Here is a 17,289-nt window from a genome sequence, read left to right as displayed (position 1 = left end):
AGCTATTCCTTAGTTTTCGCTACCCTAGTCCTGGCGTAGCCGAGTTAAGCCACTGCCAATTTTTTTTTTATTTTCAGCTCCTAAGAAACAGCGCTGAAACGCCGAAAGGCGCATTCATTTTACTCATGACTCAAGGGGAAGAGAATAAAGCCCCATACATCCACGACGTGCTGCCAAAGATCGTCGCGTCAAAGGCCGTCGTCTGCACCTTGGCGCTGGGAGTCACGGCTGGCAACAAGCTAGAGACTATCGCCACAAAGACTCACGGAAAGGCGTTCAACATCAGCGATTTCCGGGGAAACGTGCCACTCCAACTCAAGACCGCCTTCTTTTCTTCGACTACACATGCCCAGACCACTGCGCCGACACAGACGGTACGCTCGATCAGGTGGCCCGTACGTTTGGTCGTGGTCTGAGCAGACGGCGACTTGTTCAGCGGCGAGCAGTGTAAAAGGCAAAATTTAGCACGCAAAGAGAATGTTTAGCCTTGAAACACCGTCAAAGGTACCACGCTATTTTAAAAATACTAGTGCAAACGGTTTTCCGCGGAAAATCCTTGCTGTTCGTCAACTATAGGGCAACCCTTTTAAGTTGCAATCGAAATAACAAAATATTCCCTTCAATGCAGCTTGTACAAGTACGTATTGAGTTCGCGTGCCTCTGTGCGCAACAAAGCGCAGAGGGCGCCAACTCTACCGCTTACTTTCTCCAGTGCGCATGCGCCGTCGCCCCCACACCACGTGCGGAATCCTGACGCCATCGGTCCGCCTGCGTTGGCACTTACGCCGCGCTGTAGCAGTGGCATTGCTCGCTATACCATATTTATGAGAGGTGTAGCCAAGGAGCTGTATGCCGGAATTTGAAAGTTTTTGGTTCTCTCGATGGCCGAAGGGGAAATTTTACCCCAGCTTCTAAGAGGCCGTTTTCTCGTGTCCACGTGTACAGAATGAATACATGCCAACCTTCGCTAAACCTTCTTTTCCTTCTTTATTTTTTCTTCACTTATGCGTAAGTTCTGCTTGCACTGCTGAGACTGACTGCATTCAGTTAATTCTTCGCGACAATCTCTTCCCGTAACAGCTGCTGGATGCCGAAGAAGAGTTTACGAGCTCACTTGAGAATAAGTTCCAAGTGGACTCCGCCGTGGGAAACTCGACGGTGGTGCACGTGAAGCAAAAAAGCCCCAGCAACATGCGAATCCAGGCCAGCCTCATCGACCCCAGCGGGCAGCCTTGCCAGGGTTGCCATGAAAGTGCGAACGGGGACAAAACAGCCATCGCCATACCGAGCCCGGCAATGGTAAGTGGCCACTTAATTCAGTACGCTCTTGACCGGTTTGACATTTGATAGCCCTTAATTAGAGCAAGCTTCCCATCACTTATCTGTATATGTGCCAAAGGATGGATGAATGCTATGAGCATTCTTTCTCAAAACGGCGTTGTGAGGTCTTCCAATATTTTCATTCTATAATATTCTCAACACTATGCTGTATTCAAACACTGCTTACGCTTTATATCTAGAAGCAGTATTCTTTCAGGCCGCATACAAAAGCTGGGAATGCAAGCGACTTCTGTTGTTACTGGTTAAATTTATGCCAGTAAAATATTTATGGAATAATTTTTAAATGCAAGAGCAATTGCAAGAACATAATATTAAGAACCACCACATGCTGGCGCAACGACTCGTTCCTCACTATCTCCGCATGTCGAGAACGATGCTCTACCAGCTGAGCGAAAGGGGCAAATGTCGCAACTTCTACTTTGGAGGTATTTATTTAAAAGTAGGCTAACCTTAAGGTTGTTCACCACCGCCGCTCAGAGCAATCTTAGCGGACGTGATGCGTGCCCTTATTCCTATCGCAAGTGCTTTGTGAAACTTTCTCCCGAAATATAAACGATGGAAAACCTTAGAAACTGTTATCACGCATTTCCTGACGCCGGACATGACATATCTCCTCCTTGCTAGTTGGCGGCCGCTTTAGAGCACTTGCGCATGCGCAGCAGACAATGCAGCAGTCGACGCCACAGTGCCGAGCGTTACTATTGGCTGTTTTGTCGGCCAAACACTCCCAGCATTCCTTTCGAAAGCACGTGACGTCTGGCAGGCTTTATGGCGAGGGCCGCACTCCCAAGTGTCACACCCACAAGGTTATGTTGCTTAAGGGCACAATAATGGCTGGCTACGCTTCTGGAGAGAGCTTCGGATAGCAAGATGAGTTCACCGCTCGGGTCTTGAGCGCACCGAGAGTGACGAGTGTTCATCGGTGCTTGTTTCATTTATTTTGTTGTCGTCACCTCATCGTTGTAATTGCCGGTCCTAAAGGATGCGGCAATAATGGATTGGGACGGTATTTCGCGCAAAAGTCAAGGAATGTCTGCTTCGAGAGACGTTGCAGCTTCTGCTCGGTTTAGTTTGCTTTCTTATGCATGAGAACGAAAGGGCAAATTTAAAATAAGTCCATATCTTTGCGGGACAAATTTAACGCAGTTATGTTACTTTTTGCGGGCAATAATTGCGAATGTAATTCAATTACATTGGTGCTATCTGCTAATAATACAGTATTGTTCGCATACAATGAACCGGGCAGCCGCTGCTCTATGACACTTGCGCGTAATCTGTACGATAGATTATAACCTGGATGTCTTTCTTCTAGCCTTATTTTCATATTTATCACATAAATAATAAACAGCAGCAGTGACTGAGAACAAACCTGCCTTAATCATTTGCGTACCTCAAAAGGTAATGTTCTTATTCCTTCAAATGCACTTTCAACTTCAATATCTTCCTAAATTTCTAGCTAAAGATTTCATGACGGATTTCTTTATATTTCTCTATTTCACAGGAGTTCCCAAGTTCATGTTCTCGTATGCCGGGCTTATGGGCACGAAGGCTAAATACACAGGTCTCTATTCCGCCCTAGCTATTTCAAGCGCCTGTCCCGTCTGGACCCGTTGTGTAGTTATCTGAATATCTTATTAGTTTCTATCTATATCTGCATATTTTATTTCACCGTCTGTATTGCCAGCCTGTATATAACTTATGCTATTGTAATAATAATAATAATAATTGGTTTTGGGGGGAAAGGAAATGGCGCAGTATCTGTCTCATATATCGTTGGACACCTGAACCGCGCCGTAAGGGAAGGGGTAAAGGAGGGAGTGAAAGAAGAAAGGAAGAATAGGTGCCGTAGTGGAGGGCTCCGGAATAATTTCGACCACCTGGGGATCTTTAACGTGCACCGACATCGCACAGCACACGGGCGCCTCAGCGTTTTTCCTCCATAAAAGCGCAGCCGCCGCGGTCGGGTTCGAACCCGGGAACTCCGGATCAGTAGTCGAGCGCCCTAACCACTGAGCCACCGCGGCGGGGCGCTATTGTAATCGGTGTGAAGAATTTTATGTGGACCCTGTGTCGTTTTATTTCATAAATCAAATTGATTTTGCTCTGTCACATGCTTTGCAGAATTTTATTATTCGTATTTACTATTTCAAATGCTTTTAACGAAGTTTCCTTGCTTCTAAAATTGAGTTCATTATTCGGTTTGATGATAATTTCGCAGACCCCTGAGTATCTGCATTTAGGATTATTTGCTGCAGCCTTTATTCAGGTAAAAGTAAACACTTCTGAGCTTCTTTCTAGCGTGCTGTCCTGTATTCCTCCTTCGTTCGGGGACATCACGCTATCGTCGCTCATAAATGACTTGATCATAATTGATGTAATGTACTTACCACTGTTACCAGAATCCTATTCCTCTAAGCATTTTCTCCCCTCTAAGCATTTTCCCTCGGTATCCTGAATCCATTCTTTTATTTAATTCTTTTTACCCAGGCAGCTTGTACGGTTTCAGTAATTTTATGACCACTTATAATTGAACCGCCAATTTATGCCATCCAGCGATCCGTCGACTGCTTTACTTTGCCCAAGGTGAGGGCCAGTATTTCTCCTTTCTTTTTTCAATAAGATTTTTATTATTCTCCCATTTCTCCTTCGCGTAACCGCGACTTCTTGAGATAACTGCGACTAATCCTACGTCCAGGGTACCCGCAGAGCACCTAAAATGCTAATGCATGGCCTGCTAGCCGATCCCTTCTCCCACTCTTCAACTGGTGGATGCCGTCTCGTGCAAACATTCTGCCAAAGCCTGTTCCACACACACCGCTGTTGTTTATTCCACGTGCAAACGTTTATCCATTCTTGACTTCCTAACTTCCCGATTCTCAATCGCCCCATCCCAGTCAACCTCTGCGCACCGTCCTAGCATGCAGTGTCCACCCCTCAATCAGCCGTTGCTGTCCTATTGCCCTTTTATCGTGAACTCTTCGAGCTAATCTTTCCACCAGATGCGCAGCGTCGCTGTTCAGTCCCTCTGCTACGATTACCACGGTAACTGCCACATTCTGCGACAGTTTGCTTTTCGCATCGTTAGCACCGCCTTCATTGCCCTTTCTTTGGGGATCGCGACTGGTACTCGCCTTGCTCTTTTTACCTGCTTTATAACAGAGGGTGTTTCACATAAGACTTTACACCACTTTTAAAAATCGGCTTTATGAGTTAGAAGAACGCATTTGTCGATTTACTATAGTCAGGGGCGTAGTACAGTGGCGATTGAGAGAGAGGCGAACAGAGCGCAGCTTGGGCGCCCCGCTCTTAATTAGCGCTTACTTAGTTATCACGCTCTTACTTCGATGGTAGCTTAAAGTACGCTAGAATCATTCATTATGCAGTCTAGGACGACGATAACCTTTTTTCTTTCTTACCACTAAGATAGAAATGCGAACAGCAGTGCGAGTAGGCGCAGTGTTGTTCGCGCTTCTTTCTATCGCGATAGTACTTCAAAGTACAGCTAGGACATGCTAATTAGAAGGCCCATTAACTAATATTCAATAGTTAACTTGCAAACTATTGCTGTGGGGCTCCTTTATTAGAAAAAGGCATGTACCCAAGCGTAAGTAATATCCATATCAGTTTTTATAATTCCGAAAATGCAGAAAACCTCATCGCTTTGTCTCAACAAACTTTTGTCTATTTAGACGAGTTACCTCAACTGTAAACGTTCCTTTGCCTGCAAGCTTATCAGAAGCGCATGTATTTCGACGCGATGTAGCCAAAATTTGCTGCGTCACAGCGCCGACGGTAACCGCTTTCTTGAAATTCTAAAAACTTAAGTGGATGTTACAGCTGGCTGCACGCGTCTCATTAATTAAGAATCCTAACAGTAATAATTGGTTTTCTTGGAGTTATTAGTAATAGTTATTCAACATTAGTTAACCATGTTGCAAGTTAGCACGTCTTAGCTTTATTATAAGTAATATACCGCCCACAATCCTGTGTGGAGATATAGCTCTTCTATCTCAAGTAGACTATATCTGAAAAATTGCGTAAACCTTAACGCGAAGTACCCTCTATATCCTGACCACGTCTTCATGTTTGAGCCACCAAGGGTAGGCACCTGGGTAATCTCTCTACCTCCCATCATCAGGTTTCTTGCCCGGGTTATCACTGAGGGGCATTCTTTCTGTCCAGCTGTTGACTATGACTGCCACCTCTTTCCTGAGATGCAGCTTGTTCCCTTCCTCTCCGTAGCCTCCTGGCTTCTGTGCTGCCACCTGTGATAGCTGTCCCTGTCCAAGCATGCTTGACCTACTTTACGTTGGCTGCCCACCTAAGTGCAGGCCCCATCCGCTTGGCTCAGTCAGCCATTGCGGTTTCCGATGGCAGTGTGCGCATTTTTTATTTTCCATTTCGACGTCTAGTTTTCTTTGTATGGTATTTGCACGTGGCGCTAATGCGGCGTTTTCTTCGTTAAGTCTGTCAAGGTGAGCGCTTAATATGCAAGATAAGCTCCCCGGAAAAAAGGTCCCCGGATGAAATGTCAGTGAAAAAGAGCTCTCTAGGCAGAAAAATATCTCGAGGGGAAAAATTACCATATAATTTATTCTCCCGGAACCCATTTTACAAAGAAATTGCTGTTTTTATTCGACCCTTATTTGAGTTTGGAAATAGGTTAAAGCATGAAGTATTTTGCAGTACCAGATTATACTACCGTCTTGCACTGCCCAGTTTGAAAATAAAAAAAGCAGTCTTTTAGTACTACAGACACCAAACTGTGGCTTGCGTGATTTCTTCTTTCAAACCACGCGTTATACATGCGTGCACATGGAGCACCCTATGGTATTCGTGTACGAGCAGTAAATGATTTATAATTTAATTTCTTCTTGACATTGTTTCTGTTTAGGTTTCCGATTAATCAGCGGAACTATGATTGTAACGTGTGGTTGGTGCTTAGGTCACATAAGGCCTAAAAAATCGGCTAGGTAATTGTTGACAGGTTATTTTTCGTAATTCCAGGTATTGGAACATGCCGGAATAAATGTTAGAGTGAGTTAAAACTACATATCTGTGATTATATTATTAGTTTTTCTGTGTATTAGTTTTAGTGGATAATGTGACTAAAACATGAACTTGAAGTCGCAGGCTTCGCTCGGTCAATGAAACCGAAACCGAAACAATATGAGAGAAAAATCCAATTGTAAAGTACTTGGACAAATACCACCCGGTAATTTAGCTATTCTGGTGTATAAGGCATCGTTTCCCAGAAGAAAACACGCGATTTGGTGTCTGTAGTTCATTAGATCAATTTTGGGTCAAGTGTACAACCTTTAGCGCTCTGCTTGCCGTTGCACCACTTCTTCTAGTGCGCGCAGTTACCTTGCAAGTGCTGGTGCAAGCGCGTAGCTGCTTTCTGAATGCACTGAATGGCGGCTGTCTAGTGGCTGAGCATTACAAAGGCTCACTGACACTTTTTTCCTGCCTACAAGGATGGAACCTGGACACTTCATATGACGAGTCCCACCTCGACCCCAGTGAAGGTCAGCGTCCGGGTGGAGTCCGAACCCAGAACAAAAGACGAACAGATGTTAGAAGTGTCCTGTAGGGGGATGCGCCAGCACGTGAACAAGTTCGACGAGTCGGTCATCTTAGCCGAGATCAAAAAGGGCAAGAAGGTGGTTCTGGACGCCGTCGTCCTCGCCACAGTTCACCGCCCGGAGAAGAATCCGCAGGCGATAACGATCGCACTTCATGACGACGGACTTGGTAAGAGCCGTTGCTAGGTACGGTAATGAACATTCGACCCTCTTCCTCTGTCTAACACTATAAAACAAAGGTTGTGCTCGGACGTTCTCCAGACTCTTTTTTTGTCCCTTGTTTGTGATGAGCCACACAAGCAATTTGAACGGTTTACCAAACACCTCAACCTACCCTAAATCAAGACTTCTAGGGGAATATCTTACTACAAAAACACTAAAAAGTGCGATTAAAGTGGATGTCAGAGTATCAAATTTCTTCTTTTAAGTCCAAAGTTTCTGTTAATTGTGTATTAATTCTTGATTCTGGAAAACTGGCGGCACGTATGATGCGGACTTTTCACATAACCAAAGTCAGTGAATCACCTGACCCATCAAAAACACACTACTACGCGTGTTAAGTATTTCCTGTGTTGGCTACTTCCTGCCTTTCTTCTTCTTTTTTCCTTTCCTTCTTGTTCTCTGTCTTTTTTCTTCAACTCTCTCCCTTTCACTCTATCCATCTTCCTTCCCACTGTCTCTCTTTCTTTCCATCCTTCTTCCTTCCGCTCTCTCTATCCCTTTCCATCCTTCTTCCTTCCACTGTCTAACTACCTTTTCATCCTTTTTCTTGCCGCCCTGTCGCTTTCTTTCCATCCTTCTTCCTTCCCATGTCTCGCTTTCTTCCCATCCTTCTTCCTTCCACTCTCTCTATCCCTTTCCATCCTTCTTCCTTCCATTAACTACCTTTTCATCCTTTTGCCGCTCTATCGCTTTCTTTCCATCCTTCTTCCTTCCCATGTCTCCCTTTCTTTGCATCCTTCTTCCTTCCCCTCTCTCGCTTTCTATCATCATGTGCCTTTCCTGATCTTTTTTCCCAGACCCCGATGTTCAGGAAAATGATGGCGTGTACAGCGAATACTTCATCGACTTCATAGGCAAGGGAATATACCCCGTCAAGGTGGAGGTCTCTAACCAGAATGCCACTCGCCTGGACTACCCGTTCAGTGACTCGGATTCCTTCATTACCACGTCGATGCTTCAAGATACGATGGGTGAGTTTCCATGTACTCGGCCCATTTACCTCGCAGGCAATCCCAGAACCTCCAGCCGCACTAATTATAAGTAAAGTAAACACTTATGATTAAAGGCAATGGAGAAGTGCTACGATGCAAGCACACTACAATTCCGAGTGAACACCGACAATTCTGACGCTAGAATGCAAATGTGTTGAGGAAATTGGGACTACAAGGCTGGTGTAATGTAACGCCGCTTTTCTTTCAAATATATTGAGTCCTTATTCCCCGCTTTGACAAAAGGCTGGTTACATTAATAGCAGGGGAGTGTCGCTGATTGAGCTAATGTCGAGTGGCGGGAACATTCAAAATAGATTTGGATTAAATTCGCCTCGTTATCGTGGTCATGTCTTCGTTAGTAAGCGTGCAGAATGGCAGCGGTGTCCAAACGTGACCAGTGTCGAGGCGTGTTTGATCTTCGCTATTTTATAAATGAATTTGATTAAAAAAAATCTTTTCAATCACAATTCTTGATTCGCAGTAACACTGACGATTATGCATCCTGTCAGCGGCGCATATTTCACCTGTCGCATTTCGCATACGTAGTAGATGTGTGCGCAGTTGCCGGGGGTGCCTGGGTTGCGATGACGCACCTGCGCACATGTAAAAATCAAAGTGGAATAATACCGCGATATTGCCAACTGCCAAATGGGCTGTTACTAATGCAGCTCCTGAAATTTTTTTGAAGGCACAAGTTTTTAACAGGTAATTTTAGTTCGATGACTTCGGGCGGTTGAATGCACCGCGGAGGCTAAGAGGTTTCCGTGTTCGGCTACTGATCCCATGATGGCCAAATCGAAACTCTGCCGAAGCGGCGGCATTTCGAAGGAGGCAAAATGCGAAAAGGCCTGTGTACTGTGCGGTGTGCCGGCGTGTTAAAAAAAAACCACATGGTATAACTTATTACTTTACCCTCCACAGCGGCTTCGCTGATATAAACCATGTGTCGCATTAGGGTGTAAATTCTTACGTACCTGCAACAATTATTTCGTTGCATTCGTGCCTACTTGCTTACGTACCTGAAGCGCCCCTCACATACCCAATCTGGCGCAGGTGCTATGGCATTCATGAACTTGCCATCAGCTCCACTTTCATGAAACACGTACCGCAAATCTTCTCCGAATGCAACTGAGCGCCTTTAGGTCGAAGAAAATCCAAGAAGAAACTTTCCCCGTTCCTTCACTGCACATTGCGTAGAGGTTCCCACCAAAGTTTTCTGAACGAAGAAAGCACGAAGAAGTTCAATTTCCCAATTCCTTTCTTTAGTTATGTCCTGCAAATGCAATTCAGGTGTGCATTATGCTGACCGCATAAGAAGAAGACACGCTTTCCACTTCTTGGAAAGCGTGTCTTCTATCACTTTTATCACTTCTGTCAAAATTTCAAAGAAATAAGTAAACAAAAAATAAACAGGCAAAGTTGACTTGATCGTAAGCAACAGAAAGCTGTTCGCTCAGGAAAAGAAGACACATCAAAACAGCAACAATAATGGCATCTGAAACCACGCTTCTAAAACATTTAGCATGATCTTGAGGTAGCGCACCCACCTCGCATTCGGCAGGTGCCGGGATTGATCACCAGTGCCGCCGGGGGCCCACCGAGTTTCTAAAGGGTAGAAGGTTTCCCCCGGCCTGATGCTCGGCTCTTCTGGGGTAAGACGATCGGGAAAAAGGTCTTGGACCAAACAGTTGCCTTGACGGACCAGAGATGAGTTCCGCTGTCAAGCAACCATAAATCCACCTCGTGCGGTATAAGCTCATCGTGTGCTCTTCATGGTGCATGTTTCGTGCATACCACACGTTGAGTTTCGAGGATAAATAATGCGAGGAGGTTAGTGCAGCTAATGCTCTCTGCTTATTTTTGCATCAGTTAGTATTATTAAGTAGTAATGGAAGTTGAAATCAAAGCATTTGGCACCCGTGGTGTGTTTTCGTGAGCGCTAACAGCCAGTGTAGATTGTAAACGAGTCGAAAGTTACTATGCAATAGCTGAATATTGGCTAAGTCCAATATATTGCATGTGCATTATAGCTGTTCTATATTAATGCTGTGCCGGAGTCTATAAACATGAATATTTTCAACGATGATCAGCTTATTCCTGGAAAACAAATCTTTAGTGGAGTGTCTATCTGGCAGGTCATTAACAAATCTGAGAGCTTGTCTTTCAACAGCTAGTTTTCAACCTTTATGTGTGTAGCGGTGCCTTGAAGTAATGGGAAGTAGTTCAAATGCAAACGAAATAATGCCTAATAAAGCATGTTTTGCCTTTTGCTAGAGACAACTTATGAAACACGTCATAAATCCAATGGCTCTGGAGGCTTTTCAAGCTACATTGGTAATGTGGTCAGGCCACAACATTGTTTTGGTGAATATTACGCCAAGCAGCCTAAATAACCTTAATATTTCAACCTGTTCATTGTTATAAAATATATAGTAGTTTGAGCTCACTGCACTTTTTTTGTTTTTTGGATGAACTAGTATTTACAGAGAGATTTTTTACAGCACCATATCTGTATTTTCTACAAGAGCATGTTCGCGCTGCTTATTGAATTGTTATTAGTATCGCCAGATAAAAACAAACTGGTAGCATCAGCGCAAACTATGAACCGAGAATTGGTAGCCACAATTATTGCATCTTTAATGTACCGATTAAATAGCGATGGTCACAGGATACTCCTTTGGGGAACCCCGCTGGAGACTATTCTCGGAACTGACTTATATTCATTTGTATAGAAATTGTTTTTTAATTGCCAAATAAGGTTTAATTACAAGTAATGCTTTTGCTCTTATTCCACAAGAACCAAGCTGTTGAAACAAGATGCTATGATTTATGCAGTGAAATGCTTTGCTGTAACCTAAAAAGAAATTCGCAAGACAGGTTTCCTACTTTCAATGTTGTTTATAATATATATTTCTTAACGTGTGCAACAGCAAGTTTTTGTTGAACGGTTTTTGTTGTAGCCCTATTGACAGTCGGAGATTATTCTGTGTTTATTTAAAAAGCTTTAAACTCGATTAGGAATAACGTTCTCTAATATTTTTGATAAGATAGGAAACTACTTATTAGTCGATAGTTCCCAAAATTTTCTTTATCACCTGTTTGTATATATACTCCTACTCTAGCAACCTGTATTTTCGAAGGGGAGGGGGTGGTTTCAATACACGAGTTATAAATGCGTTCTGATGGCGCAGCTACATTGTCGATGACGAGCTTAACTGAACGTATCTGGATATTTTCCGCATCACACGAGCAGCTGTTCAAGTCTCTAAACTTTGAGAAAATTTCATGCAAAGCAACAGGTTCTACAATAAAAGGAGGAGGCCATCTATCAATGCCTAGGCGAGATAAATGGGCTGAGGAATTCGATGAATAGGTAAAAAATTTGTCAAAGTCTTCAGCCAGATGATTACTTCAATATTCTATGCCATTGTTAGTTTTCTTACGGGGGCTTCTAAACAGCGAGACGGCAGAGTCGAGTGACCGAATATTACGCTACGTTTATCAGGCTGATTCGATACAGATTGAAAGTAATATCTGTCCTTAGCGTGTCATGTCTGAATTCGATTTATTCCTATACTTCTTGAAGCACTTAAAAAGAAGAACATCTCTGGTGTGAATAAATAGCTGATAAAAGGCGTGCTTTTCTTCCATATGCTTGTACAATTTACGCGATCTCCACGGCTTGGTTTTGTCTCAGATACCCTGTTTAACTTTGGAGAAAAATGCATTTTATTGATAAGAGTAAACTTTCCAAGAAATGACTCATAAGAGCTCTCCACACAACATTCTTTATATATTTCTGACCAGTCAGCACCAAGAGCATTCGAACAAAATCTTTGTAGAGAACCTGCTGTTACATTTTGGAATACAACTTTCTCACGAAGGCAACGCTTCGGAACTTTCTTCTTGCAAAACAAATACCCGTATGATCAATCATGTCCCAGCATGCAACTTCTGAGTGAATGAGTGAGGAGTTGATGTCATTTAAGAATATATGAATGCATGTTTTAAAGGCGGGGCTTTTAAGGCGAAAGTCTTTAATGGCGCGGCTCATGCTGCACCCGTCCGTCCGCCCTTCGATCACCCGCACTGGTAGTTCACTGCGGATGCACGAGGTGGCGCCACAGACGCGCGCACCGCGCCAGACGCCTCGCAGCTGTCAAGCAAGTCGAGCGCCGCGCGACCTCCTTCCTAGCGCTTGCTTCAATGGAGTCTCAGAATGCGGCCAAATGCAAGTACCTAACTAACATCTTAACCGCACATCAGTCGAACAAGCACCAACACCGGGCTAAGGGATTTCGCCTCACCGCACTTTATGTAATCAAAGTGCCTTCCGGAATTTTTTTTCCGTGTTCGATTCGAAAGTATATTCGTAACACGAAAACATTTGAGTAAAACATCGAAATATGCACAGCTCACAGCTGCACATAACCTGTTGAAGTCACCACCAATGATGACATCATAATTATTCCTAGTTGCAAGACTTAAATAAGATTCCATCGTCTCAATAAATGAGCTCAATTTGCCTGTAAACAACAGACATTAAAGCGTTTCCTGATATAACTGACAGAATTTCAACATCATCCCGAAAGTAACACAATTAGAGAAAAATTTCACAAATCGTGCTCCAACAAGCATGCATACGCGACCTCCACGAGAGGCTTTCCGATTTCAAGAAATTGTTGAAAACGAGGGCAACTCGAAGCTATCGCAGTCAATCTCCCCGCAGGGGGTGTCTGCAGCTTGCAGGCGTTGGTGAGTGGCGACACCATGGGTTCCCGAGCATCCGCAGGGACATCCCCGCAGGGGGATGATGGTGAAATGTGCATCACCACGGACTGGAGCACCCGCGCCTAGCCGTGCGTGGCATCACCGTGTCCGGAGAAAAGGGGATCATGGTGGTTGAGCTGATGGCGAGAGTTCGGACTTTTATGCCCCTCAGCGGAGGCAACACACCACTTTGGTCCCAGCTGCCTGTAGACGGCACCTCCGGCCTGACCCGACCGGAGGAAATCGGCAGTAGCCCTTTCCTGTCCTCTCCATCTTTTACTTTCCTATCTTCTTTCTCACATCTCTCCCGTCTCCATCTTGGTTTACCCTTTTTTCCTGGCGGCTAGGGTTAACCTTGTGTGATGAACTACCCTCGGTTTCGCCATATTTGGTTATAGTTGAGGTCTACAGCTGGCGTGGACAGGTCTTGCTTGCTAGTTCCTGTCCCGTCCCTTTGTTGGCCTCCATGGTGGGCGGCTGGCACCACGGCCGAACAACACACCTATTCCATGGCTCTGTCCCCTTCACGAAATGGTCGCCCAATCAAGAGAGGGCGTAACGTTGCAACCAGACAATTTTTTCAAAAACCAATGAAGCCTTTACGAAATATCACGTGGCCCGCATTCATGATCCTGAAAAACCAGCAAAGAAAATATCCCCATTCATAGCTGCGAGATGCCTGAAACAAGCCTTGCGCCCCGGTTACAAGGTGACCAAACTAGCTAGCTCGTGGAGACTTGCTCCTTGAGATCCGTGAAAAAGCTCTAGTTCCGAAACTTTCCAAGATTCTGTCATTTGACGAGATTAAAGTCTCTGTCACACCAAACAGGTCATTAAACACAGTTCGCTGTGTGACCTCTGGAGTTGATTTTGTGGGTCTCACCGAAGTGGAAATGCTGGAAGGCCTCGACGATCAACATGTAACAAAAGTCCAAAGAATCAAAATAAGAATTGATGACAAAGAAATCTCTATGAAACACCTTACACTTACTTTCACTTCTTGCATACTCCCAAACTTCATTGAAGTGAGCTACATAGAGATTACAACCCAGACGTTGTTTCAATTGCCAAAGATATGGACATGGTTCCCTGAGTTGCCGAGGACGAAAAACCTGCGGAAAGGGCGCTTCGAAAGAACACACCGCCGGAAACTGCGAAGCAGCATTCTGCTGCCCCAACTGTGAAGGCGAGCACCCAGCCTACTCCAGGCCTTGCCCATCGTGATAGACGGAAAAAGAAGTTATTACTTTGAAAACTAAAGAGGACGTTTCCTTCAGAGGCGAGAAGACGTATAAAAATGGCAAATTATTAACACTACTCCACAACCTCCAAAGCAGGTCGTGCTGCCTCTCGAGGCAGCGGGCCTCAAGGCCTCTGCCCAGGAGGTGAGGTCTCCCACAAAGACCCACGTGCAGTCAGCACGATCTTCCAGCACTATGAGGAGGTGATGGACACGAGCCAGGATAGCTCCGTACCGTCGACGTCACACGTACGGCAGAACTCACTGGATCGAAAAAAATAGAAAAGACCCAAATCCAGGGGCCAACCTAAATGTAGTTTCTAAACCCAGAAGATGGAATCCATAATACACTGGAATTGCAGAGGACAATAAAAAAAATTTCAGCGACAAAAAGGATATCTTATCTTCATTCTCTCCAATGGCCCTGTGCTTGCAGAAAACTAACCTAGGTCAACACAATACAAAGGTACTAAAATATTTATATTCCGCCATGACGAAGAGCATGCAAACAAGGCTATCTTGAGGGGTAGCCACTCTGCTCACTTATAAAACACTCTCAGTGTGTTCTTCATATTTAGAGCCAAACCTGAAAGTGACCCACATAGATTCAGAAAACATTTAGCACAACTACCAGAGCCTTATCTGTTACTTGGGGATTTTAACGGGCATTCTTCTTTATGGGGAAGTGAAAAAACAGATAGTAGAGGTCAAATTATAGAGGAAATTATTCTCAGCAGCAATACAACGATTGGCCGTAAAGTTCCGAGATTGATTCATTTTCTTCTCTAGAAATGATTCCCCAAAACAAACGTTGGCGCGTATGTGTAGCGCCATTTTTCAGGCTAACCTGAGCTATTTATGGTAATTGATATGGCAGCCGCTAGTGGGCACAACGCGTAGAAAATTACGTTGTCACTAGTCGTCTGCGCATTATACTGTGAGTGAATGTGGAGAGATGGATGTACACTTCGAACAGAGTGTAAACAAAATTCTGTGTGAAGCTTGGCAAAACAGCCACACAGATGTATGAGCTCCTTCGTGATGCTTACGGCAACGAAACATTATCGCGGGCGCGAGTTTTCGAGTGGCACAAAAGGTTCCTCTCGTGGAGAAAGTCGGTGGAAGACGACACAAGGCAGGGGCACCACTCAACCTCACGGAATGAAAACAACGTGGCTCGGATCAGGGAAATAGTGCAAGATGACCGCATGATATCAGATGCTCAGCATTAGTAAGACAACATGGCACCATATTGTGTGTGAGAACGTGAGGAAACGAAAGCTGAATGCCAGAGTTGTGCCACACTGCCACACACAGGACCAGAAGGACACGCGGGCATGACTAAGCGCTTATTTCCTCTCCACGGCAGAGAAAGATGCTGCATTCGCCGACAGCATCATTTCTGAAGACGAAATATGGTGTTTTCAATAAGATCCTACAACAAAGAGGTAGAGCGGCGAATGGCGGTTTACAAGCTCTCCGGCGTCGAGAAAGGTGCGGCGACAGAAGACCAAAATAAAGACGATGCTGAGATTTTTTTCGATGCCAGAGGTGCCATACACCACGAGTTCGTCCTACAAGGGTCGACGGTGAATCAGGAGATTTATATCAGCGTGATCCAACACGTGCGTGATGCACTTCAATGTGAAAATTTGTTAATGGGATTCTGCTAATTTCGAATGGTTTCATCTGGTTTCAGAAGGAAGCCTTCTGATTTGCCGCTGTTTGAAATGGTCCCGATAGGGTACCAACTGGTTTTTTGCTTGAATCTACGGGTCCCAGAAGGAATGCATTCTGGTTTTGTTCTGGGGTCTACTGGTCCCAGAAGGAAGCCTTCTGGTTTTGTGCTGTATACTGGTCCGAGAAGGAAGCCATCTGGTTTGCTGCTCGTTTAAATGGTCCCTGTAATTAAGGAGCCCCTTCTAGTCCCTGCTGGAAGCTTCTGGTTCTGAAGTGGCGTCTACTGGCTCCTACAGAGAGCTTTTTGTTGTTCGATTGACAACTTTTTGTTGTTTATGTTGTAATGGTATACCTCAATTAACAAAATTTTTAACCTTAATCTATTAGAGTTTTTCTGCTATAAATTGCAAAAATAGAGCTAAAGTTTAGTGAGAAAACTAACTGGTCCCCACTAACAGCTGTCGGATGCTCTCTGTGAGGGAGTATATAGTATGACCTCATATAATAACAGTTTGTATTAAAGTGAGTATGTGTTTCTCACATAGGTTATGTGTATTACAGTGCTCTGTTCTTGTGCTGTTGGCGCTTGCTACGATTAAAGTTGCGTGTTCTCACTATAGGCAGATCTGAATGGTTCTGCATGGTGACTCATTTCAGTATTTTCCTGAATTTTTGGAGTGTGCTTATTATCATTAAGCACCTTTTAAAAATATTTTGTAACTTGTGAGAAAGGTTAGAAATCTGTGGACATATTACACGTATGCTTTATGCAAATAAATGTCCCTGCTATCAGCATGCAGTAACCGGGCCAAGTAGCTGATGGTCCAACAGCTATTGGGGCCAGCAGCTACAGCTAATGGGCGGAGAAACGTTTTGAGCTTGGACTATAAAGAATTTAATTTGGACATTTTCACCTGAGCCGCGACGCCGTCGCCCTGAGTTATGGGCATCTGGGCAATAGAGCCTTCTCCGCGATAACGCAAAGCCGCACGCTGCTCTCATCGTGGCAAAATTTCTCGCCAAACGCCGCATTACTGTACTTCCCCATGCGCCATACTCTCCTGACCTCTCCTGATGCGATTTTTTCCCATTTTCACGTGTGAAGGAGCCCTAAAAGGTCGCTGGATGGGGAGCCATTCAAAACGCCACAAAAATGCGATTTTTTCCATTTTCACGTGTGAAGGAGCCCTAAAAGGTCGCTGGATGGGGAGCCATTCAAAACGCCACAACAAAGGAACTGAGAGCCCTGCCAAAGAAGCGATTTCAAACTGTTTCTAATAACTCAAGAAGCATTGGAAGTTGTGTATCGACTGCAAGGGATACTATTTCGAAGTAGTACAGCACAAATGATTTCAATATTAAACGCATTTTTTTAATGGACTAAGTCTCGAAACTTTGCGGACAAAATTGTATTTGTTTGCTGAGCTCTGATAAAACTACATACTGCTCTCCAGCGTCC

The 17,289-nt window shown here is 44.5% G+C and overlaps 1 protein-coding gene across 1 annotated transcript in view; it reads left to right on the top strand.

Annotated features, from left to right (window-relative positions):
* The first annotated feature begins 81 nt into the window (after positions 1 to 81).
* LOC144108099 (calcium-activated chloride channel regulator 1-like) overlaps positions 82 to 17,289 on the top strand; it is a 30,680-nt gene continuing 13,472 nt past the window's right edge. The window contains exons 1-4 of the mRNA XM_077641381.1: positions 82 to 374; positions 1,081 to 1,299; positions 6,819 to 7,095; positions 7,946 to 8,119. Coding sequence (XP_077497507.1) covers positions 126 to 374; positions 1,081 to 1,299; positions 6,819 to 7,095; positions 7,946 to 8,119 — 919 coding nt within the window. The 5' untranslated portion in view covers positions 82 to 125. The remainder of the gene's footprint in view (positions 375 to 1,080; positions 1,300 to 6,818; positions 7,096 to 7,945; positions 8,120 to 17,289) is intronic.

Source organism: Amblyomma americanum, chromosome 10 (assembly GCF_052857255.1).
Source record: "Amblyomma americanum isolate KBUSLIRL-KWMA chromosome 10, ASM5285725v1, whole genome shotgun sequence".
In the NCBI taxonomy this organism is placed as follows: Eukaryota; Metazoa; Arthropoda; class Arachnida; order Ixodida; family Ixodidae; genus Amblyomma; species Amblyomma americanum.
Note: the sequence above shows the minus strand (reverse complement) of the source record. Positions and strands in the feature narration are given on the sequence as shown.